The sequence below is a fragment of the Chanodichthys erythropterus genome, chromosome 16 (assembly GCF_024489055.1).
Source record: "Chanodichthys erythropterus isolate Z2021 chromosome 16, ASM2448905v1, whole genome shotgun sequence".
Taxonomy (NCBI): domain Eukaryota; kingdom Metazoa; phylum Chordata; class Actinopteri; order Cypriniformes; family Xenocyprididae; genus Chanodichthys; species Chanodichthys erythropterus.
The window spans coordinates 41,548,406-41,575,860 of record NC_090236.1 but is presented as its reverse complement, the minus strand read 5'-3'; the positions used below and the strand labels follow the sequence as shown (position 1 = coordinate 41,575,860).

Below are 27,455 nucleotides of genomic sequence, written 5' to 3'. Positions count from 1 at the left end.
GCACCCTGGAGAGGATTGTGAAACAAAACCCATTCAAAAATGTGGGGGAGATTCACAAAGAGTGCACTGCAGCTGGAGTCAGTGCTTCAAGAACCACTACGCACAGACGTATACAAGACATGGGTTTCAGCTGTCGCATTCCTTTTGTCAAGCCGCTCTTGAACAACAGATAGCGTCAGAAGCGCCTCGCCTGGGCTAAAGACAAAAAGGACTGGACTGCTGCTGAGTGGTCTTAAGTTATGTTCTCTGATGAAAGTAAATTTTGCATTTCCTTTGGAAATCAGGGTCCCAGAGTCTGGAGGAAGAGAGGAGAGGCACACAATCCACGTTGCTTGAGGTCCAGTGCAAAGTTTCCACAGTCAGTGATGGTTTGGGGTGCCATGTCATCTGCTGGTGTTGGTCCACTGTGTTTTCTGAGGTCCAAGGTCAACGCAGCCGTATACCAGGAAGTTTTAGAGCACTTCATGCTTCCTGCTGCTGATCAACTTTATGGAGATGCAGATTTCATTTTCCAACAGGACTTGGCACCTACACACAGTGCCAAAGCTACCAGTACCTGGTTTAAGGACCATGGTATCCCTGTTCTTAATTGACCAGCGAACTCGCCTGACCTTAACCCCACAGAAAATCTATGGGGTATTGTGAAGAGGAAGATGCGATATGCCAGACCCAACAATGCAGAAGAGCTGAAGGTCACTATCAGAGCAACCTGGGCTCTCATAACACCTGAGCAGTGCCACAGACTGATCGACTCCATGCCACGCCGCATTGCTGCAGTAATTCAGGCAAAAGTATTGAGTGCTGTACATGCTCATACTTTTCATGTTCATACTTTCAGTTGGCCAAGATTTCTAAAAATCCTTTCTTTGTTTTGGTCTTAAGTAATATTCTAATTTTCTGAGATACTGAATTTGGGATTTTTCTCTATTCTTATGTAGCTTTATTACTTTGAGTTTGATGAACTTAAACCAGTTTCAGTTCATTTTCAGACATATTTCAGAACGGACTTCACTGAGAGAGAGACATCAGATCATGCATCATGTTTTTTTTCTTTATTTCGCAAAAAGCACAACATTTTGTGTTTTTTTTTTTTGTGAACGTACACACATAAAAGTAGACACTTAACAGTTTCAAATGATGTATAACACTGGTATGTATGACCAAATTCGATGGAGTATTTTGAGTCTCTTTCACACTGATAAGAAAAAAAACCTGAGAGTTAAGGCATTTGGTTCCTTCAAACCATTTAAGTGTCTATATCGTTGTTAAGACTTAAGATTTTTTACCTGTATTCAAACTGAGTAGAATTAACTTAAAATCTTGAAGTTGAGTTTACTCTAATGATTGACTAATCCAACACAAAAGTGAATTTAACTTAATGTATATGAGTTTACAGTACTCATACTTACTGGTAGGGATACACCGATAGGAAAAGGTTGGACGATATCAATAACCAATAATTTTTTATATTTGAAAGCCAATAATAATGGCTAATAATCCTAAATCTAAATTTTTATATAATTTTTTAAAGCCTGATTATAAAAACAAAAGTCTCAAATTTTGGCTGATACCGATAACTAATAATCCTTTATATTTGAAAGCCGATAACCGATATATTGGCCGATATATCTAAATCAAAGTTTTATATAATTTTTTAGAGCCTGATTACAAAAACAAAAGTCTTAAATTTTGGCTGATAGCGATAACCGATACTTCTTTATATGTGGAAGCCGATAACTGATATTTTGCCTGATAAATCTAAATACAAATTTTATTTAATTTTTGAGAGCCTGATTACAAAAACAAAAGTCTCACCATTAAAAGCCATGTCCCAAGCACACAATTATAATGTTCTCATAACATTAAAAACAAACATATATTGGCCAATCCCGATATGATTGCTGATATATCATGTATCCCTACTTATTGGTTTTAAAAACTTAAATGGTTAAGGCAGTCACTTTCCTCAAAAGATTTGAGTTACCATAACTTATCGTGTTGTACAGTGTATAATGAATTATTTTCAGTTATTTTTAATTTAAATGCTGTTTTATTTATATAATTTATATTTTGTTAATTCAAAATATCTATTTTATATGGCAAAGAAATAAAAAAGATTAGCGCCCCTGGCAAAAGATGCAATTAATTAGATTTTTTTTTTTTTTGACAGTATTTTGCGATGCCATGTTTTTCAGCTAAATTTAAACAGAAAATAATTTATAAAACAGCAATAAAAAAAAGTGTTTTTAGCAACAGAATTTGTATTACTAAATTGAAAAAAATACAAAAGACATGTGACAACTTGCCCCGCCATGACATTTTTGTAAAAAACAAACAAACAAAAAACCTCCTGTGATCACAGTTTATGATATTATTACAAAATATGGCAATATGGTAATTTTAGTTTAGGAGGACAGAATGTTTATAAACAACTCAAAAACTCAGGGAGTCTGATTTATTTTCTCATGAAATCATTTATTTTATCATAAAGTATCTCGTCTCTTCCCAGCTCTGAAGGTCAGCACTGATTCTCTCAGTATCTGTGATCTTCTGGAAATTCATTAATGCAAATACACAGAACTCACAAATAAGCTGATTGACATGCAAACAAGTCTATTCAATTAGCATGAAATCTGAATAAAAGCCCTCTCTGCTGATGAGAGACGCAGGTCTGTGATGGAGCGTGACCTCAGGAAGAGCTGAAGAGGGTCTTGCCCTGATGCTGTTTTCTGGCTTCTGGTCAGGAGCAATTACAGCTGTGCCATTTAAATAAATCAATCTAAAGAGATCAACAGATCATCCTCCGTTTAGTGCTTAATTACTCAGACTCCTCCTCCAGAATACAGTTAGCTGTGCAAATCAGCCGGCTGCTGCTCTCATCACACATTTATACTGACAGATACTGTATGAGGAATATTGTTTGAAAAAATAAGAAATGTAATTATTTTTTAAATTCTTGATATATTTTATACATTTATATACAATAGTGTCCAAAAGTGATGGAAATTGACATCTTCACCCCTTATTGTAATATTATTCAAAAATTAATAATGCATATTGTGTAGCTGTGCTTGGAGTCGATTGTTTTATTTGTGATAATAACCTGATGAAACAAGACAAATTTTGGTCCAGGTTATCATACAGAAAAATTATGAAGACATGCAAAAACAAGTGAGAACCAATGAAATATTAATAACTAATTATGTCCTAAAGTCAGTGAATGATTTTTCCTCTGAGCTTTTTGTTTTTTTATGCATTTTTTTGCATAAAATAAAACCTGTAGCTGTAGTTTGCCTCTTTTTTTGCCTAAATAATGTCAGATTAAATACCTAAACCAACTTTAGTGTTTTACTCTTCCCTTATATTTAAAATGTTTTAAAAAATATAATATAATTTCCTCATATTTAGTTTTGAATATATATATATCTTTATATTTATATTATATAAAATATAAAAATCTTATAATAATAATCTTATTTTGGAGGGCAGTGTGTATATATATATATATATATATAATGTATACATTGATTTCTGTTTTCCCGTCGCTGATGATGGTGTCCGTTAGGATCGTGTGTTCATCTCAGTAGAAGCGGGATGTGTCAGGAACGCTCCCGATCTCTCCTGCAGTAACAGTCTGTCTCAGAGAGGCATTATTCTATAGGTGACACAGACCATCTTCAATTCAAATGATCCTGCTGGAGCTCAACAGAAGATGCAGAGCGTCAGTTCTGGGTCTGAACATCTGAAGTTAAACTGAGAGACTCCTTCACACGTCCTTTGAAATGGAAAAACAAACAGCTGATTGTGATGAAATCCATTCATCCTGGTTTCTCAGAGTTTCTCAGTGTGTGATCAGGGCTGGATGACGCTCTGATTGCTGAGCTCTGAAAGTCACACACTTTTAGAATATGAAGCTGATTTTCAATAGGTTCTGTTTTGAAAAACTGTAGTAAAGTTCATGACTGACTCTATATGAGTGTACAGCACACTTGAGTCTCAGAAAGAAGAAGTCTAGAAGTATTAGAGTTGGTATATTATTTGTTATTCATTTATTATTATTTATTTATTATTAATATAGACACACATCTTGATCAGTTCTGCATATATACAATTCAGAATCAGAATCGGACTCTTACAGAATGTCAAAACGCAGCCTCAGAGCAGCACTAAATTAAAAAGATGCTGTTTTTAGATCACTTTTTTTCTTTCTTTTCAGTTAGTCCTGTCCTGACATAACTGTTTGACATATATGAATACATTTAAAACAATTTAATTCATCTTTTTTTTTTTTTTTTTGAGTCAATTCTTTTTAGTGAATCAGTTCATCCAGGTTATAATACTGGTATAAATGATTCATTGATTCACAAACTGAACTGATCAATTTCTGACTCGACTCACTGAGTCACTGATTCAGGTGCTCATTATTGTGTGTATTTGTGTGTGTGTGTGTGATTCAGATATACCCAGTGTTGTGGAGACAAAATGTTTTGGTCTCCATGAGGAAAACAGCTTATAAATCACACTAAATTATGTGTTTTTGAAAATGTAAAAATGCAGAAAGTGTTCATTGATGGACAGAGTTATGATTAGAGCTCAGAATAAACAGTAGGTACAGTATAAACATCATGTCTATAGAAAGTCCCCATAAAACATGGAAACCACACATGTGTGCGTTCTGGAGATGTTTTGTGCAAAAACAGTGTATTGTAGTGTGTGTGTGTGTGTGTGTGTGTGTGTGTGTGTGTCTTGAGCAGCACAGCAGGTTATTTCAGCATGCACACTGCATCCACTTATTCTGTGAAGAACATCTATCATTTTATCCTGTGATTAATGGCTGTCCTGAGCCCGGCTGCTACTAACACAAATGCACTGAGAGGGAAATGACGGAGAGAAATACCACCAGCTGCACGACACACACACACACACACACACACACACACACACACACACACACACACACACACACACACACACACACACACACACACACACACACATCGTTCTCTTTGAGACCACATTCTGGGAACTCACTTTCTTGTAGACTTTTCGGAACAGTAATAATTCATTCGAACCATGAGATTCTGCATATTTTAATCGGGTTTTCCAGACAGTGAAAAGTAAAAAGCAGAGAGATGTAGTTTAGACAACATTATACATCCTCAGAGATCCTTAACAATCGGTCTCCGTCACGTTACACTAGTTCCTCAGGTTGGGTTATACCTGAGAATCACCCTGTGAGCGGCACAAGAGGCCCACCCATCTCCAGTTTAATTAAATATTTCCCTCCTGAGTCGGCGAGGTGATGCCGAGAGCATTATAAATCAAGAAAAGGGCATCTGCTGATAGGCAAATGAAAACAGGCTTGCTGAATAGGCAGTACGGGATGAGCGCGGCAGATTAAAATAAACAAAGAGAGTGACGTAAATAGCTCTCCATCCTCACCCGTCTCAAGTCACTGTCGCTTGTGTGTTGTACACACATGTGTGTGTTATGTTAATGAGATGCTGAGTGTGTGTGTGTGTGTAGGGGGATGTAGGTCACGTTTCTCTGTTAGACCCCCACCTCTACACCCTCAGCTGGGCTTGTTATGATCCGGATCGGCCTAACCACACACACACACACACACACACACACACACACACACACACACACACACACACACACACACACACACAATCCTGATTGGATGATGGCACACATGCACACACACATGCAAATAAGCACACATTTGCATATACACATGCATGTGCTTAAACTATTTCTGGCGTCATTTATCAAAATCTTTATATGCTGCAAAACAACACCTCCAGTTCACATTATACTCGTCTAGCTATATATATATATATGACCCGTGTGGTCCGACCCAACAGACGAGCTACTGTAGCTCCAGAAGTTAATGCTGGTTCTGATAGAAAGGAGTCAGAACACACAGTGCATCGGTTTGTTGCGTATGGGGTGCCCATGCTGACCCCTGTCCACCGCCGAAAGAGCCAACAGTGAGCATCAGAACTGGACCACAGAGCAATGGAAGAAGGTGGCCTGGTCTGATGAATCACGCGGATGGCCGGGTGCGTGTGCGTCTCTTACCTGGGAAACACATGGCACCAGGATGCACTATGGGAAGAAGGCGAGCCGGCGGAGGCAGTGTGATGCTTTGGGCAATGTTCTGCTGGGAAACCTTGGGTCCTGCCATCCATGTGGATGTTACTTTGACACGTACCACCTACCTAAGCATTGTTGCATGTACAAACCCGATTCCATAAAAGTTGGGACACTATACAAATTGTGAATAAAAAAGGAATGCAATAATTTACAAATCTCATAAACTTATATTTTATTCACAATAGAATATAGATAACATATCAAATGTTGAAAGTGAGACATTTTGAAATGTCATGACAAATATTGGCTCATTTTGGATTTCATGAGAGATACACATTCCAAAAAAGTTGGGACAAGTAGCAATAAGAGGCCGGAAAAGTTAAATGTACACATAAGGATCAGCTGGAGGACCAATTTGCAACTTATTAGGTCAATTGGCAACATGATTGGGTATAAAAAGAGCCTCTCAGAGTGGCAGTGTCTCTCAGAAGTCAAGATGGGCAGAGGATCACCAATTCCCCCAATGCTGCGGCCAAAAATAGTGGAGCAATATCAGAAAGGAGTTTCTCAGAGAAAAATTGCAAAGAGTTTGAAGTTATCATCATCTACAGTGCATAATATCATCCAAAGATTCAGAGAATCTGGAACAATCTCTGTGCGTAAGGGTCAAGGCCGGAAAACCATACTGGATCCCGTGATCTTCGGGCCCTTAGACGGCACTGCATCACATACAGGAATGCTACTGTAATGGAAATCACAACATGGGCTCAGGAATACTTCCAGAAAACATTGTCGGTGAACACAATCCACCGTGCCATTCGCCGTTGCCGGATAAAACTCTATAGGTCAAAAAAGAAGCCATATCTAAACATGATCCAGAAGCACAGGCGTTTTCTCGGGGCCAAGGCTCATTTAAAATGGACTGTGGCAAAGTGGAAAACTGTTCTGTGGTCAGACGAATCAAAATTCTTTTTGGAAAACTGGGACACCATGTCATCCGGACTAAAGAGGACAAGGACAACCCAAGTTGTTATCAGCGCTCAGTTCAGAAGCTGCATCTCTGATGGTATGGGGTTGCATGAGTGCGTGTGGCACGGGCAGCTTACACATCTGGAAAGGCACCATCAATGCTGAAAGGTATATCCAAGTTCTAGAACAACATATGCTCCCATCCAGACGTCGTCTCTTTCAGGGAAGACCTTGCATTTTCCAACATGACAATGCCAGACCACATACTGCATCAATTACAACATCATGGCTGCGTAGAAGAAGGATCCGGGTACTGAAATGGCCAGCCTGCAGTCCAGATCTTTCACCCATAGAAAACATTTGGCGCATCATAAAGAGGAAGATGCGACAAAGAAGACCTAAGACAGTTGAGCAACTAGAAGCCTGTATTAGACAAGAATGGGACAACATTCCTATTCCTAAACTTGAGCAACTTGTCTCCTCAGTCCCCAGACGTTTGCAGACTGTTATAAAAAGAAGAGGGGATGCCACACAGTGGCAAACATGGCCTTGTCCCAACTTTTTTGAGATGTGTTGATGCCATGAAATTTAAAATCAACTTATTTTTCCCTTAAAATGATACATTTTCTCAGTTTAAACATTTAATATGTCATCTATGTTCTATTCTGAATAAAATATTGAAATTTGAAACTTCCACATCATTGCATTCTGTTTTTATTCACAATTTGTACAGTGTCCCAACTTTTTTGGAATCGGGTTTGTACACCCTTTCATGGAAACGGTATTCCCTGGCGGCTGTATCCTCTTTCAGCAGGATAATGCTCCTGCCACAAAGCAAAAATGGTTCAGGAATGGTTTGAGGAGCACAACAACGAGGTGTCGACTTGGCCTCCAAATTCCCCAGATCTCAAACTAATGGAGCATCTGTGGGATGTGCTGAACAAACAAGTCCGATCCATGGAGGACCCACCTCACAACTTACAAGACTTAAAGGATCTGCTGCTAACATCTTGGTGCAGATCCCACAGCACACCTTCAGGGGTCTAGAGGAGTCCATGCCTCGACGGGTCAATATTATGAAGGTGGTCATGATGTTATGCCAGTGTTTGTGTGTTCTGTGTACACCATGTGTTGTTGTGAGTTGCTTCGTACAGTCCAAATCATTCAGTTATGAGGCTCTAAAATGCACTGATTTACAATCCAGCTCCCTAAGTAGTACACAGTGAGGAACAGAGCCTCTATCTCTGGCTTCATCTACCGCAAAACAATCAACATACTGTACGCTTCACATTAGCTTACTTCGCTTCGTCTAGCTCACTTTCTCCCACTTTTTCTTTCTCAACCACACACTCACACACACATTCATCCCCCACTCCTCCAACACCCACAACACGCACCCGAGAGCAAAGAAGATTTCTCGCTGGCACTAATAATGAGATCCTTTTCTCGAAGGCTACCCCTACCAACTCCATTCAATATGGAAACCACAAACACATTATGCACAACTGTCGTGACGAGGATCTGGTGCAGTGCCCACACTGCGGATGTCAAAAATCAGGCACATTTCACAGAGCGCTGAAGCTGTTTTGTGCATTACATTTTGTTTTAATTCTTCGTTTTCTTCATCACAGTGCTTCCAAAGCAGTGTATTTATAACCCTCACACTTTCTGGTTGGGGGTTTTTCTAAATCTTTAACCCTGAGTGAACTTAATTCATAATTTCAGTCTTAAAGGGATTGTTCATCATGCTCCACAGAAAAAAAGAAAGTCTACATTCAGAACAATACATCATATATTGTGGAGATTTATGGGGGAATGATCATAATATTAATTGGAGTGGAAACTATAGCATTTACGTCAGAGTCATTAGTTGCTTTACACATCGGGGTTGAAGACAGTCTGACCAAAATAATATTTACATAAGCCACTCTCTGGAGTTTGAGTGTTTAGCTCAATACAGGGTTCAGCTGCTGCTTACGGTGGTGAAGTTTGTGTGTCTGTCAGCCTCACTGCATGTGTCTCGAGCAGGGATGCTTACAGTCATGTTTACACACTCGTACTGTAACTTCATCTGAGGAGGAGACTGTCAGCGAATGACGCATTCATTGAGCTTTTCACTTGAGCACTGGTCGATTTCTGCCGACTGCCCGAGTGGTGCGGGTCAAACTGACCCTAATTGGATTCAATACAATTCCCCAAAAATCACTATCAAAATAATATCAATAACTTTCACAATAAATATCTGAATTCATGATTTATAAAAATGTTTTTAACCACTATTTTTACTGAATGATACACACAGCAAAATCTCCAGAGTTAAATCAGCTCTGCTCAGAGTACATACGGTCCCTCTCTAAACAGTGTTAAAGTAACACTGAAGCAGAGTTAATGAGATAATTAAGCGATTAAGTGATGATTGAGCATTAGTGATGAACGCCTGCTGTTAACAAGCAGAATCACTGAAGAAAAGAGAAACACAAGAACAGCCTTATTAATTGTTTAATTATCTCATTAACTGTGCTTCAGTGTTACTTTAACACTATTTAGAGAGGGACCATATGTACTCTGAGCTGATTTAACTCTGGAGATTTTACTGTACATTATACATTTATAACAATAATATCTTAAAGTACTATATCATTTGCAAGCTTCATTTTTGGTGACTGATTTTCAAAAGAAATGAAGCGATGGATTCACTATAACACACGCTCTGACTCTTTCCGTATGTTTTTATGTGTTTTAGAGATTGAATTCAAATCAAATATTAACATTACTGCACAAACTGCTTCTGAATAGGATGTCTGGTTCAGTTCACTGACTGGTTCAGTTCACTCACACTGTATCGAAGAGTCACCGGTGGAGTCTGGATGTCATCTAGTGGAAAAGTTTGGTACTGCGCACAAAAAATCTTACTGAAAGTTGTTTTTTTGAGATATCAACCTAAAATTTGGCACAGAACTTGTTCAGATATTTAACTTTGATTTTCTTGAAGTTTTGGAGTTGAACATGTTTTATAAAATATATATTTTCAATAAAATACATATTTTATGTATTTTAAATGTTCATAAATGTAAACTTCTATAATTTTTTTGTAACCTTTACTTTTACAACTTTTTTTCTTCTACAATAATTTGTAAAGTGTTCCCTTTAAAAAGATAGCAAAGTTAAGTCTGTGCTCTGAAGTGCTCAAGATTTTTAACAATTTAAGCTGAAAAAGTCATTTTCATATCTCTGCTCAAAAAGTGGGACAGACAATTAACAGGTAAAACAACTTTATATTTTCACAAACTTTGAAAATAAAAAGCTGTTAAACTCAGTAAGACACTGAAGAGTTCTGACGTTGTATTTAGTTGGTTTTGAACAGCTGTCTAAATGGGTCAAATTGACCCGCGAACAGTATGAACGTATAAAATCTCTGTATGCACATTTCACAACACATCAGCGTGTTGAAACTTTGCATGCATGTTCATGACCCTAAATGAGAAAAAGTCACAAAATTTCAAGAAAAAAACAACACAGGTTAACTGGTATTTACGAAAACTGTCATTAATTGCTCACCCTCATGTCATTCCACACTTCATCTTCAGAACACAAAAGCAGATATATTTAATACAGTCTGAGACAGTTCTGTATCCTCCATTGACAGATGTGCAACCACCATTCAAAAACTTCATAAAATTGTAAAACGAATCCATGAACTAATGAGGTTCATTCTCATGTGTTACGCAGCAAGTTTGAGCTTCAGCTTCCTGTTCATCATCTAAAGCGATCGAGTCTCTTCAGAACATTTGGACTAAACCAACTTAATTCATGTGGATTCGTTTTATGATCTCTTTATGAACATTTTGAAGCGTCACAGCGGAACTTGCGTAATGGAGAGTACAGAACTGGCTCCGATTTCATCAAAAATATCTTAATTTGTGTTCTGAAGATGATCTTACAGGTGTGGAGTGACATGAGGGTGAACTCATTTACTGGATTTTTGGGTGAACAAACCCTTTAACAGAGAAACAGTCTGTGAATGGTGTGGACAGACATGAGTTCTGCTCGTTTATGAAGTATTATATGAGTATGACAATATTGAGAATGTGAAGGTCTATAATAAACTATCTGTTAGCATTCAGTCATGTTTTTACTGTATTTTTAATCAAATAAATGCATCCTTGGTGAGACTTCTTTTAAAAACAGAAAGAAATCTTACAAACTCCAAACGTTTCCTTACATTATAAAAGTATATTGTGTATGTTCCAGCATCCACCAGCAGGGGCTTACCTTCCCATGCTTTAACCCTTTGGAACATACAAGGAATGCAGGAGTGGAAGAATGTGAGAGAATGTGGATCAGGGAGAATGTTTTTAAGACTCATTCCCATTGCCACTGAAACACTGAGCTTCTGAGGTCTGCTGCGTTTCCACGCAATGATGCCATTCACCACACTTGTTCACAGCGCGGCGTTTTTCCACAAGCACTTCTGCTCGATCTGCTTCACCCACAGCCAATGACACTCTCAGCGGTCAACAGAGAACACAACTGCACCCCTGGTCGCCATTTAACTGGGCGTGTCTGTTTATACATCTCATTACATTTCATGATTAGAAACAGAAGACATTTTTAAATGCCATTTCAGACACTTATTTGAATGTAAAGACCTTTTTTAGTATAAAACATTCAGGGGTAGGTTTGGGCTCTGTTAGTACAGATTGTTGTGCTTCTGCTGCAGAGGTGGAGAATGATGCAGGTATTTGCTATTCTCAGAGTGTCTCGGCTCTCTCCATCTCCCTCCATCTTTTGCGTTCTCTCTATCTCCACCTTACCCTCCATCTCTCTCTCTCGTCTTTCGCCCTCTGCCTCTCTCTCTCTCATCGGGAGACGCCTGTGGAATATAGTCATCAACATGAATTTTTTTCCGCTCTCTGGAAAAGCCGAACCCTACAAACATGCAGTCAGCTGTGCAGTGGCTCTGTCTTTCCCACAATAAAAAAACAGCATGAAAACATCACCTCAGCTCTGGCATTCCACCTTCAGAGTCTTAAAGGGACACTGAAGCAAGTCATTCATTTCTAACAGGTAGATATGCATTATCCAACATGTCGGCCAGCAGACGTACTGGTATTTAAAGAAGAAGTTGCCAGAGCTGAACATGACTCAGCCGTGCCTCATGAACCACAGGAGGAGGCCGGAGAGCGTGGAAGAACATTCTGGATAAACATCACTGGTGTAATGGAGACGATGTGGTTAGTTGTCCTACACTGGTGTCCTTGTTGACCTAGTGTCATTATGCGCCCTATACATGCTGTAAATCAGAATCTGACGAATGCATTTCAAAATACAAGTCACTTTTTGGAAGTTCCAATACAATGTGTGTAGATCAGAGGAAATTTAAAGGGATAGTTCACCCATAAATGAAAAGTTGCTGTTAACTTACTCACCCATCCAAGATGTAGATGTATCAGTGAAGAAGATTTTGGTCCTATGTGATTCATATAATGGAAGTCAATGGGTGGCGTCACTTTGAGATTAAAACAAAAACATATACAGGCGAAACAAAATGAATACCCGCGTCTCCGGGAGATACTTTGAGGTCTTATGAAGTGAAGCGCAAGAAATTTACAACATTATTACTTGTAATCCACAGCCTCGGCAAACATTCACGACAGTCACGTAATGACAAATGTTGTTTTTTGACACTTAAAGTGACGGTAGCCATTGACTTGCATTTGACAAATCACCAAGGACCATGGTTTCTGCTAAAAATCTTCTTTACTGTTTAGCTGGAAAAAAAAAAAATTCACCTACATCTGGAAATGGCCCGAGGGTGAGTAAATTAACAGCAAAAATTTCATTTTTGGGTGAACTATCCCTTTAAAGGGCCAATAGGCTTTAGTTACATCACAGCAATGAACCATGATTTGCTACTTTCTAGATATCTGCGGATGATATTGGAGAGGAAAATTTTAAATGTACCTTTCACAAGATGTAATATCAGTCTCTGGTGTCCACAGAATGTGTCTGTGAAGTTTCAGCTCAAAATCCCCCACAGATAATTTATTATAGCTTGTCAAATTTACCTCTATTTGTTTGTGAGCAAAAACACGCCGTTTTTGTGTGTGTCCCTTTAAATGCAAATGAGCTGCTGTTCCAGAAGAGGGCGGAGCTTTAACAGCTCGACAACAACAAAGCTGGAGAATCTCACGCAGCCAAAATGAGGAAAGTGTTCAGCCTTACATTGTTCAAACTGTTCTTGGGGGCGGAGTTTATGTAAATGTTGGGGTTTGTGATGTCATAAACCCAGGAAGAAGCTTGTTGTAGTTCCCACCAGCCATTAAAAAGCGATTTCTGTGGAATAAAATATCTCTCTTTGCATTGAACTTTGAGTGTTGTAACTTTGCAGATGTTGTTTATGATCAAACAGCAACATTACACACTAACTAAAGTTAAAAAAGTCAAATCATCATGAACCACTTCTTTAATTCCAGAAAGCATTTGATTAGACAATAATCTTAATAGTGCAAGATGATGAATTATAATATTTTGGTTAATTTTCCTAGCATTTAAAAAATAAATAATAAAACAGTTTTATGTGTATTTCTGCTAATAAACTCTAAATTTGATATGTCGGGGTCTTTAAAATTAAGTCAAAATGAATATCAGAGCAACAAAAAATACAAAAAATAAAAGAAAAAACTTGATTATGTTGAGTGAACGTTACAAATCAAGATCAACATGAGATGGCCTCTTCTTTTGTCAAATAAATATACTTATTTCTGAAGCATTACTATTGAGAATCCCAATATCAGTATTTAGTATTAGTGCCTTGCATGTGACATGTTTTAGTTTCCAGTGAAGTTTGATTTCCACAGGTCTAGACAGCACAACAATCCGCTCCTTCCCCTTTAAGGAGCCCCTCCTCTCCTCCACAGCGGCGGGAGGAAGAGAATGATCCTGGAACAGCGATTGAAAAAAAAAAATCCACCAGTAGACTGTTTCAAGTTCCCCCAGTAGAAACTGTGCCTGATTTGTGGCCAATGCTGGAGATGTACGAAAAGGGAGGAAAACACTAAGCGGGTAGCTATGGAGATAGACCGTTTTCCTGGCCGCTTCCTTTGACAGGTGTTGAGTAGGTTAAAAGTCTTCAAACAGAGTCCACCATGTACGCCAAAGGGAAAGGAGCTGTCGTTCCATCCGATAGTCAAGCCAGAGAGAAGTAAGTGGATTTGTGCTTGTGTTACATATAGAGTGAAACATGCACGCGCTCTGATGTAGTTTGGTGCAGATCCCGTGCATTGTGTTGATGCATGCTGCTCGAGCTCGATTTAAAGTAACTTTGCAATGCATCCAGGCAGTGTTACATGTAGCATGCAGATGCAGAGTTTAAATGAATGCATGATGTAGATGCTCAGATGCTTCTTGTGCACGAGACACTCAGAAGTCCCAACATCTCTTGACTGTGCAATCTAGTGTAATGAAACAGAGATGCTTTATAGAAGTTAGTTTAAAACGCACAGAGTTGCTGTTAATCATTGATCATAGTTTCCACTTTAAGTTTGATCACTAAAATTCTCTATTTTCTTAAACTTTTTTTGTCTTAAATATATAAGCAAGGGCCAAGACATCCAAGTTATGATGCTTTGTACATGTTATGTTGTTTAAACATGCTTCCCAAAAGCTTGTTTGTAGTACAGGCTTTCTGGTCTTATTGGGGACTAATGTGTTTAATTGTTTACATGATGCATTCAAAAGCTCTCCCTCTGTGAAATGACTTTTAGAAATCCTCATCTGGTAATTATGAATGGCTGGAAAGGTCATGGAACCCTATTTAAACAGTCTTATATCTCGGCATTATCTAATTCCAGAGATGATGGAACAATCAAACCTTTCCTGGTTCAGCGTGTGTTATAATTCAGTGATGGCTGATAAGTGTCCAGGGGTGAAGACATTTAGATGTCGCATCAATAGAAATGTGCAAAAGCACATTAAGTGCAAGTAAAACGTCTACTTTTAAGGTTTCAAAAAGTTTCGGGAGAATAAAATGTCAAAATGTGGGTGAAAATGTTCCATTGTCATTCAGTGTAGCACTTATATTTATGTACAAATTGAAATTCTGACCTGTATGCATTAAAATATGTAAAAGAATAAGTGAGCATACTAGATTTGATTGCATTTTAAATGAGTAAAAAATCTTGTGCAAAACCTTGGATAGTGGCAAAGTTTAAAAATGTAAAATTACAAGTAATTAGCATTTGTTACAAGATTGTTGCACTGAATGACATTTTAGTGTGTGTCTTTTGTAATCATGGTACAAATGTAGGATATTTTTGCTCAGAAAACAAACAAATAAATGAATCCGGCCTCATTCTGATGTACTGAAAAACAACAACAGCAACAATTCAAAGCTGTATTACACTTACTGTTTTGATGCTTGAAAACCCTTTATGGTCTTTGACCCCCATATGGCGATGTTGTTCTCGTACTAACACTTGTTTTTTGGCTCTGCGCTTCAGTTGAAGTCAGGTTGCGCTGATAGTGACCACTCAAAATTCTGAGATGTTTGATGGCTTTTGCATGTCCAGAAATGTCTTGAATGAATGCTTCACCTTAGCAAACATGATTCCAGCGGAGCTGTTTGTGTTCTCAGCAGTGAGAGTTTCTATCCTCGGTGTAAAGTGTGGCAGAGCATTAAAACACTATGAAAAACAGATCCATTGAAAGTGCATCGTCTCTGGCCAAAAGAGCAGATGGATTCCCGAGTTTGGCAGCGTTGACGCGAGGATGCGGCGCTTTGGTTTTTCGTCAGAAAACTTTTTAGGAACTTGTCATTTTCTCTCTTTTCTCTTGTCTCGTGCCTCTGAATAATTGATGGGAGGCTTGAAAACATGATGTTCTAACAGTGCCTTTGTAGGACGGTTATGTGTGATTCGTTCATGTTTAAAGATGGTTTTATCAGAGAGCCTCAGGCGAGACGTCAGGTGTGCTCAAGGCATACATTTGGCAGATTTCTTTGATGTGTTGAGAGCAGAACGTGGGACCCGTTTATCTCTGGCGATTCATCGCAGAAATTTTACTTTGGAGCTGTCATGAGCTGATTTGTCCTCTCCTTGGTTAATGTCTAACGAAAAATGTCACGTCCCTGAGCAAAGCCTGATTTACACCAAACTTATTTATGTGTCCTTGTGTCACTTCAAACTGTTATGCTGCTCATTTTTATGTGGACATTTAGAATAATTTCCAATACCTGTTTCCCATACTGTTGCACAGTGACTATAGTCTGTTAAGATCCAAAATGCACCATGAAACTAGTCCATATGAGTTAGTTTTAATGTTTTTTTTAGTACGTTTGACTATTCTGTTTTCAATTGATTTAGTTTTTATATTAGTTTTAGTATTTTAAGGTTGCCAAAGTTAATGTAGTACTAGTATCGATTAAAATGCTTAACTGTGTTAAATGTAGGGATGCACAATATATCAGCCTCCGTATCGATCTCGATCGATATATGTTAATTTTTAATGTTATCATTATCGGCCTGATAACAAATTTGGCCGATATATTAAAGCTGATAAATAATTGATTATTTCCTTCAGCTGAAACACTTCAGATACAGCACAAGTCTGTCATCTAGACTACATAATATTATAATGAGGACATTATAATTGTATGCTTTTAATGGTGAGACTTTTGTTTTTATAATCAGGCCCTCAAAAATTATATAAAAATTGTGATTTAGATTTATCTGCAAATATATCGGTTATCGGCTTTCAAATATAAAGAATTATCGGTTATTGGTATTGGCCAAAATTTGAGACATTTGTTTTGAAATCAGGGGCTCAAAAATTATATAAAGATTTGGATTTATTGGCCAATATATCGGTTATCGGCTTTTAAATATAAAGAATTATTGGTTATCGGTATCTGCCAAAATGTTCATATCGGTGCATCCCTAGTGAAATTCAGTCTATTTAGTGGCATTTTTAGGTGTATTGCAGCTGGGTGGTAAATATTTCAGTTTTCATTAGAAAATCTTTGAAAAGTTTGGTTTAATGTTTTTGATCAAAACAACAGTAAACTTTTTCAAATCATGCAATTCATTAAACTCTCAAATCGTATGCCGCAGTTTTCATGACATCCGATCACATGACCCATGACGCTTGAAGTCACTGACATCCAACCTGTGGTGAACTATTCTTTAATGGTTCCTTTCCTTCTCTTAGAGGAAGGGGAAAGGACTATGAAAGTAGTATTTCGCACCTGGCTTTATATTGTAGGCCAAGCAATCTGACCTGTGTTTAATGTTCCCAGCGCGCTCCAGACTCCACACGGTGCTACAGGGAGTCACGGCGAGGCTATTTTGCAGATGTAGCAGTACAGTAACATCAGCTCGTTTTACCTCGAACACACCTATACTTCAACATCACTGGAGTTAGCTCTTCTGAGCACCTCGATTGTCAAGGCTTTGTCCCAGAGGGAGACTGTAGATCTGGAAAACAAGGGGAAGGGGCTGAGAGACTCGTGGGTTGTCCCTCTGGGCATTCCCTCCAGCAGACCTCTTTTCAGGCTTTTGAACAGGGCGGCTGAGCTTTAAGACGGTGTGCCGCAGGCTCCTGTGACGAGGTCTCCGCCACCCCTCCCCATCTCCATAATGTGCTTCTTTATATGTCCCATGCTCCTCTGGAGAGATTCTGCTGATCAGGTTTGCATACATTAACACCTGCTCCCAGTCATTTGAATATGAGAGAGCCTGGTGTATAAAGACAGACGCATTGGAATGGTTTAAGTATATAGGGATGAACATATATCAGCCACCATATCGGTATCGGCCGATATTTGTTCATTTTTCATGTTATCGTTATCGGCCTGATAAGTAAATTTGTAAATTAAATATATTAAAGCTGATAAATAATGGATTATTTCCTTCAGCTGAGACACTTCAGATGCTCCCTGTTCACCATTATGATTTTGAATTGCTTGAAATATGATTGAAATCACTTAAAAAAGGAAAATACAGTTCAGTACAACGTACAGTCAGACTACATAATATTATAATGAGAACATTATCACTGTGTGCTTTTAATGGTGAGACTTTTGTTTTTATAATCAGGCTCTCAAAAATTATATAAAAATTTAGATTTATCGGCCAATATATCGGTTATCGGCTTCTAAATATAAAGAATTATCGGTTATCGTATCGGCCAAAATGTTCATATTGGTGCATCCCTATTGAGTATTAAATAGAATATATTTATTTTTTGTTTTAGAGGTACCTGCTAACTAAAGCAAGTATTACTATTACTACTGCTTGTACCTTTCAAACAGAGATTTCATACTCAAAAAGTACGAAACTTCAACACACAACGTTTCTCACACCGTTTGTGTTTCAAACATGAACCTCAAATTATCGGCTTGTTTAAAGTGTTTTCAGATCTGTAGATCGTTTGCTTTGTTCTGAAACAGGGAATTACTTTGTTACAATGTTAAATTTTCTTCTTGGTTTGGTTCACTTTCACTGAGCAGCATTTCAAAGCGTTCCAAAATGTGTTTATGCAAGTCACATGTGAGTAAATCTGTCCTGTTATTAGTCTGAGCTACTTCTGCGTCATTCATCAAGATGGATGTTTTTTTTCTCTCCATACAATGAAAATCAATAATGTGAAATTTTGACAAGTATTTACAAAAGTAGTTGAAACTTTCTTCAAAATATCTTCTTTTGCATTCTTCAGAAGAAAGTTAAGGGTGTGTTCACACTTGTATAAACAGGTATGCTTGAGCGTTCTGTCCTTTAGGATCGCATCTCGTGACATCATGTCCTGTTTTTGGTTTGTTTATGTGTCTTTGGTCCATGTTGTGTTCATATTTTATTCAAACCGCACCAGAGTTAGTTTAAAAGACGACCGAGACCCATTTTTATCAGTGGTCTCTGTCCCATTGTTGGGGCGTTCACACTTCTTCAAGTGAACCGCACTAACAGAGCAATCGCACCAAACCTGCCAAGTGTGAACACAGCCTGAAAGAAAGAGTCAATGATGAAAGAATTGTCATTTTTGGGTGAACTATCCTTTTAACCACATAGAAATGGTATCTACCCATACCACCCGAGCAACAGCAAAGATACATACTTTATTTTTTGGAAAAACATTCAAACCATCTTAGCATCCACATTGAAATGTGCTAAAAACAATCATAACACCTTAAAAGGATAGTGCACCCAAAAATGAAAATGGTCCCATGATTTACTCACACTCAAGCCATCCTAGATGTACACGGCTATCTTCTCTCAGACGAACACAATCAGAGATATATTAAAAAATAACATTAGTCCTCCAAGCTTTATAATGGGAGTGAATTGGGGTTGAGATTTTGAAACCAAAAAAGTGCCTCTTTCCATCATAAAAGTAATCCATACGACTCCAGGAGGTTAATAAAGACTTTTGAAGTGAAGTGATGGGTTTTTGTGAGGAAAAATTATCCATATATAAAATGTTATAAATGTACACAACTACACTCTGAAAAATGCTAGGTTGAAAACAACCCAAGCTGGGTTGAAAATAAACAAACCCAACAATTGGGTTGTTTTAACCCAGCGGTTAGGTTAAATGTTTGCCCAACCTGCTGGGTAGTTTTTATTTAACTCAACTATTGTTTAAAAATTACTGTATTACTTGCTTAAAACGAACACAAAATATGTTGGAATAAGTTTAATAAATCAACATGTATTAATAATATTTATAATACAAACAGTTAACCCAATCACTGGTTTCGTCCATTTTCGTTTTGTTTTTAACCCAGCATTTTTTAGAGTGTAGCTTCCTGCGGACGACCGTATGCACACTGCGCCAGTCGACTTGCTCCAACATAAACATAGATCTGTTTGAGGTTGTTGTGAAGAATGTACTTGTTAGCGGCTGAAATTGCTGTGATTAACTTATCTAATGAACTTGATGTAATTTATTTTGGCCGTATCCCAGCGTTGCTTGTAGTGTCTGCTCTCTGTCAGGCCAAACGCTTCTTCTTGCCGCACCTCAGGGTTGCGTCCCATCAGCTGGAATTCCCATCCCTCAGACGGGACCTTGGGAATCCAGAGGTCCTGTTCCTGGCTCTCACACTCCATGTTCCTGACAGCTCTACACAAGGTGCTCCTTGAAGGCACAATTGAATGAATGGTGTTTAATAATGCATCAGGGCCAGGTGCTGGTACCCTGTACCAAAGCTCACAGTACCCCTCTTCACCCAGATCACATGGGCCTCCCTGCCATGAAATTTTTATCAGCCCACTCCTGGGAATCCACATTTTGATCCAGATCGTCTCGCGCTCCCTCATACTTGAGCAGATGGCGGCCGCTAAATGTTTTCTTCAAGCCCTGAGGTCGAACCTCTTTGGCGTTCCTGAACTCTTGCTTATGGTGAGAGAGTCTTGTAGTTTATTTCATAACCAATAAATATCTGGATATTATGATGCACGGCTGTTTTCAGAGGCTTATATGCTTTCTTGCATTTTTTTGAGTTTTGATTTAATGCACTTCTACAGAGAAAATGGCATGGTAGAATTATATCCGACATGCTTTTTGTTTATTTATGTAGTGGGTACGAAGTAGAGATGCAGCGGTCGACCGGCCGGTAAATCGGTACCGGATATTTTTTTGTTTCAAACACACGGTCGGCTTTTAGGTTTATTTTGGCCGTTCTCTATTCTGGACTTACACACAAACTGCATTGTATAAAGTATAAAGTAGTGTTTATAAGCACAGCGCTGCTTTGTGTTCAATGGTACCCAGAGAAACCGTGGCTGGTTCATAAGCGCCACCTACTGTCAGAGAGTAAAACGGCATTTTCATTGAGTCTGCTTTTTTTTGTCTTGCGTAGCGCAATTTTACAAATCTAAAGTCAGACAATTGTGTTTTTGCTTTAAATTGTGAAATTATACAATTTAATTTAAATCAAAAACGTGTGTAGATTCTTTGTTTGGATTGTGATTAAAATGCAGTGGTTGATTCAAATTTCAAATGGCTACAAATATTATTTTTTTTGTTTATGGCCAGTTTGCCTGTTCGGCAAAATCGGCAACCAGGATATTGATAACAGCCAATTAAAACAATCAGAATCGGACATGAAAAATCATCACTAGTACATTAAGCTAAGATACCATGTTTAATTTTATACAAATGGCAATGTCTATGAGGGACAGACGTACTGTATGTTCAATTGTTCATACTGTTGTGTACTTCGTTTACATTGCAAACATATCTTTTTCTGTAAATTTCCAGTGGACGAGGCTGAAAGGTTATGATATGTGACGCTATTGTATAGACGGTTCATCTGAACGGACTGTCCTTAACAGCCTTGTTTACATTCATGTGAAATTAAATATGGCATTTTCCCTGACTAAGGTCTTTAGCGGAGCTTGAATGAGTGTCATGGGTGCCGTTCAAATCCTGACAAGGCTTTGAAATGTATAGTGATATTCATTAGCTAAATAAGTAGGCTAATTATGCCATGATTCGAAAACCGAAAAATTTAGAGCCAGTTTTTTGTTTTTTTAAGCTGTTTTATGTTGGCTTTTTTCCTAGTTTCTGTTGCATAACCTAAACTTTTATTGACTCGTAGTTCTGGATTTTAGCATCTCTCAACGATTTTTTTTTTCAGGCAGAATCACGATCCATCTTATCACAATTATTATTAGTGATACATGATATATTGGCCACGATATCGGTATTGGACGATATATGTTTCATATCATTATATATATCAGCCGATATATATTAAAGCTGATAATGGATTATTTCCGTCAGCTGACACACTGTCCACCATTATGGTTTTGAATTGCTTGAAATATGACTGAAATCACTTCTATAAGGAAAATACAGTTCAGTACAACATACAGAACAAGTCTGACATATAGACTACATAATATTATAATGAGAACATAATAATTGTGTGCTTGAGACATGACTTTTAATGCTGAGACTTTTGTTTTTATAATCAGGCTCTCAAATATTGTATAAAATTTGGATTTAGATTTATTGGCCCATATATATCGGTTATCGGCTTTCAAATATAAGGAATTATCGGTTATCAGTATCAGCCAAAATTTGAGACTTTTGTTTTTGTAATAAGGCTCTCAAAAATGATATATAATATGCAAATGTTGACTTTATCAGCCAATATATCGGTTATCGGCTTTCAAATATAAAGAATTATCAGTTATCGGTATCTGCCAAAATGTTGCATCCCTAGCTGTCATTTTAGTTTATACTATATCTTATACACTATATTTTAGTTTTCAGGGAATTTATATTGGCTGTGCTGCTCAGTAACTTGCAGAATAGTCTTAAATACCAACATGAAGAAGAATCTTGATAAGACCGGGCATTGTGAAAGCTGTGATATGATATTTTTGCCATATCACCCACACATACTTCTGTTTGTTTTGCCTATCTCATGAACTTAAAAGTCTTGCTTAATTTTAAAGCCTCATGAGTGGATATAGCTGACTTGCTAATTCAGTAGATCCTTTGTGGCAATAAAGCGTTAGATGGACTTTGTTTGAACCTCTCATCCACAGTTTTATGGTCGTCGTTGACTGTCTCTCGGTGGGAGGCATTGTCATTCTGCTCACTCTCCCGCGCCAGTGATGGAGCGCTGGATCTCCTCCCTGTCTTTCATATCCAGCTTTATCACAGTCATTGACTGGCTGATCAGAGGAGCTCTCCTCAGCTATTTATGAGCCTGCCACCCTGGATGCCTCCTTCCACCGACTCATTCACCTCCTCACGCTTCCTGCTCCACACAAACACATGCTCCTGCCTCTGTGTGAGAGAATGACAGATCAGTGTTATTTTACCATTATCTATATACTATTATAGTTTTTATTAATACTATTGAATTTGTTTTTATTTTTGTATTTTCAGTTTTCATTTTCAGTTTTTAGTCATTTTATAATGGGCTTTTGTCAGTTTATTATTACTATTATTATTATTATTATTATCATTTAATATTGCTATTTCAGTTTAATTTATTTTTATTTCAGTTTTAGTTTTTATTCATTCCCAGTTTTTCTGCTTCAACTAGTAGGTAGGGATGCACCGATATGAAAATTTTGGCCGATACCGATAATTCTCTATATTTGAATGCCGAAAACCGATATATTGACTGATAAATCTAAAACAATATTTTTATATAATTTGAGATACTGATTACAAAAACAAAAGTCTCAAATTTTGGCCGATACCGTTAATCGCTAATTCTTTATATTTGAAAGCCGATAACCGATATATTGGCCGATAAATCTAAATCACAATTTTTATATAATTTTTGAGAGCCTGATTACAAAAACAAAAGTCTCAGCATTAAAATCCCAATCACACAGTGATAATGTTCTCATTATAATATTATGTAGTCTATATGACAGACTTGTGCTGTACGTTGTACTGAACTGAAGTGATTTCAATCATATTTCAAGCAATTCAAAATCATAATGGAGGACAGTGAGCATCTGAAGTGTCTCAGCTGAAGGAAATAATCCATTATTTAATATATAATATAATACAGCTTTAATATATCGGCCAAATTTTCTTATCGGACCGGTAACAATAACATTAAAAATGAACATTTATCGGCCAATACCGATATGGTGGCCGATATATCGTGCATCCCTATTAGCTGGTAAGGAAATGTTTCTAATTTTCATTTCGCTTAAGTTTTCCATATAATATTTATATTATATGTATTCTATGTATTCTATATATTTCTATTTAGATTTAATTTCTTCCCTATTTCACTTAAATTATTTTTAATATTTAAATATTTTTAATAAAATTTAAAATGTCTTTCATTCCAGATGTACCCCAAACTTAATGATTCAGGCAGCTATGTAACATTTTTATTTTTTTTTAATTTTTATTCTTTTTAAAACTTATATTTAATCATTTTCATTCTCTGCTTTTGTTATCTTATTATTTTAATTCCTTTTCTATATAAAGCACTTTGAATTACCAAAATGCGCTTTTTAAATAATCGTGCCATGCCTTAATAGTTTTAATTAAAAATAATAACCAATAATTAGATAGATAACAAGATTGCTGATTTTCTTGAATATTGGTTAACAGTCAGCATACATGCTGCAAAATATTGAGCCGTGGTGCTTGTGTGGGTGACACTAATTTGAATTTTGTTTGCAACATTTTCTTTTTCCCATTTCCTGTTCTCAGTCTTACTGTATCTATTCGTTAAAGTGGACAAAAAAATTGTCAAAAATTTTGTCATCGTGTTACTCGTTCCCAAACCTCTGTGACTTTTTTTTTTCCTTCCGTAGAACATTAAAGAAGAACTTTTCGGCTGTTTATATTCATACAATGAAAGCCAATGGGGTCCGAAACACACCAGACACCTTGACTTTTATTGTGTTTTGGGTGAACTTTCCCTTTTAAGTTATCTTTTCTGTTTAAGTAGTGCTTAATTTTACATAAAGTAAGCAAATATGACTCTGAAGAGTCAGATTTGTTCCACATGGAATAGCTCTGTTGTGAATGCCATCATCACCTTATCAATGGTGGAAATAAATGTTTTTGCCGCATCCAGGCGAAAACCATGCTTCTACCAAATTGTGCCCATCTCTCGATGTAATTTTGCCAGGAGAGCTATTTTCTCTCATGGCTGATGGAAGAGGAGAGGAAGGATGGTATGTTTCGCCCCTGCGGTACACTGGGAGCTGGGTAATTGCTAGCCCAAGCGGCTAAACAACAGACATAATGGATACAGAAAATGACAAAAACACAAGAACCGCGATGGTGCCGTCTGATTGCCGTGACAACTCCAGCCATGCTTGCTTTGGCCGATCTTTCGGTTCTTTTCACGGAGTAAACGGGCTGTGGAGATCGGATTCGTGGCCGCTGTGGTTGATGGGTGTTTTGTGTGTACTTGTGTAATCAGCGGTCTCTAGCGAGTTTTCTGCAGCCACTGATTTTCTTTCTGAACAACTTCCAAACTAGAGTCTGTAGAAGTCTGTAGCTCTGTTCTAAAGCCTAGTGAGCTCCCTACATGAGCAGCTACCTTCTGAGGGGCCGTACACACAGAATGTGCTTTACTGTGGGTGATTTTCACCTGAGCATGCTGACCTGTATGGGACGCTCTACTTAGGCAGCAACACAAACCGCGATCTGCACTGAGAACTTGACCTGTAGTTTGATGTCATAAAGTATGATGTTAGTAGGTTTATGTAAGATAGACTATGCACTATATTTGTATTGATATTGTTCATTATTGAATGAAATGAAGTCTGTTCATCATCATACCATGAATGTAACACCCGTTTCTTTCTTGTTTTCTTCTAGATTAGCTTTATACGTGTACGAGTACTTGTTGCATGTTGGGGCCCAGAAATCAGCACAGACCTTCCTTTCTGAGGTAAGACTCTGATCACACACACACACACACACACACACACACACACACACACACACACACACACACACACACACACACACACACACACACACACACACACACACACACACACAGGTCAATGATAATTGCTATCGTCTAACCTGAACCCATCCCCAAACACGACACTTGCAGAAACACTAGATTTAAGTACAAGCATGATCGAATGCACCTTTCCTTCATGCTTTACTGTGGTACAGATGCATTTATTAATATATCTCAGCAGATTTTCTCTGGAGCATCACCATGACTTCATTCCACACACAACTTCCCAAATTCTGCCAAAAACTTCATTCTGTCTTTGATGTTTTTCTGAGACAGCAATGTTTTTTTTTAAGCAGTGCATTTGCTTAAATTTTGCTGATTTCCTGAGCAGTAATTTTCAAAAGCAAGTCTTTGGGAACAACTAGAAGCTATTTGGAAGTCAATAAGAACAGAGACTGTGGGAAAGTACATAAAAACACTGCCAGCAGGAACACAAGCTGTTATGAAGGCCAAAGGACACCATACAGAATACAGATAAAATATATATATTTTTTTTGGTTATTTTGTGTGAATAAAGACTAATTAAGTGCTTCAGATTTAGAAGTTTTTGACAGATTCCTAAAATATTTGTTTTCTCTTTATTATGACAGGCGGAAAGGCATATAATATGGAAAGGCTTACAATTTGCAATATATATTTGTACTTTTCATCTGTCAAGCATTGCAATTAAATGTTTTCTTCTAATGTGGTGATTTGGCATCACTTACACAAGCATGTTTTCTATCAAGCTTGTTCCTTTCTGTAATGCTATAAAATCCAAATTGAATCCACTTGTTGGGTTTGAACTGGTCAGGATGTTGTGAGTCCGTGCTGTAACATTTTTTTCAGGAATTTTCTTCATCCACATTTACTTTAGAATCATTTATTTGTGTTGCTAGATATCTTAAAATATTCACATTAATAAGAACATTGACTCATCAATGCATTTATTGATCCAAAACATACTGAATGGTTAGCTTTTCCACGTATTTCTATGTCTCAGAATCTATGTGAGCACCATCCATGTGCAGAATTATTAATTACTCGTCATTAATTATGTTTATGTTGGATTTTAGCTGCTGTGTGTTTGTGAACGGTCACTTCCGCTCGTTGCTCTGTTACCCCAGGCTGTTTTTTTCCGCCCCGTTGACTCGCCGGCATCTCTGCAGCGTTGTTTCCCTGACTTTCTGCTGCACTTCTCAGAAGCACCGCAAGTTGGTCAGATGTTTATCGTACCGTTTGGCAGCCCGACGAGGTGAAATTGACTGATAATGTGTTCTTAACCTTCAGACCTGCTTCGGTAATCCACTTTCAGCTGCAGTGAACAAACCTATCCTCTCTATCCTCTTAGATTTTTTTTTTTCTCCTCATCACATTTTCCTGTGTAATCATCCATATATAATTGTTATAATAGGCTAATTCTTTCCTCACACTTTCCACGGTCAGTTCAGGTCCCTCTACTCACCTATTACAAAGGGGAACGTTTCTTAAATACACTGAGATTATGGCCTTAATGAGAGTCGCCCTGGTCATTTCCACACAAGCAGAAGGGACGGCGAGTGAAAGTGAGCCCCGAGGACTGAATGAAGTGTAGGAAAAACAGAAGCCATGATTAATTTTTGGGGTCATGGCTCTAAGAACGCTAACGCCTGCTGTAGGTCTCCACAATGCTAGATTGAACAGGATAAAGTGGAGTAATGACGTTGGCTCCGTGTAGCAGTGCTCGTGTTTATGAGATGTGGGAAGGCATCAACATTGTAACTACCAGTTGGATTTTCTTTGAGCTCTGATTTTCTGAGTTAAGGGTGCTCCGAGCAGGATTTTTGGGACCGATCACTGGAAGCATTATTGTCCGATACTGATTACTGAAATAAATAATAAGCCAACTATTCTTAACAATAATTTATTTTAAGTATAAATAAAAACTAAGAGA

General features: G+C 37.7%; 1 protein-coding gene across 4 annotated transcripts in view; it reads left to right on the top strand.

Annotated features, from left to right (window-relative positions):
- The first annotated feature begins 14,076 nt into the window (after positions 1-14,076).
- The window catches only part of zgc:110158 (uncharacterized protein LOC553590 homolog), a 77,155-nt gene continuing 63,776 nt past the window's right edge, over positions 14,077-27,455 (top strand). For all 4 annotated transcript variants that reach the window (XM_067362727.1, XM_067362728.1, XM_067362726.1 and 1 more), the window contains exons 1-2: positions 14,077-14,275; positions 25,390-25,462. In XM_067362727.1, the coding sequence (XP_067218828.1) occupies positions 14,220-14,275; positions 25,390-25,462 (129 nt within the window). In that variant the 5' untranslated portion in view covers positions 14,077-14,219. The remainder of the gene's footprint in view (positions 14,276-25,389; positions 25,463-27,455) is intronic.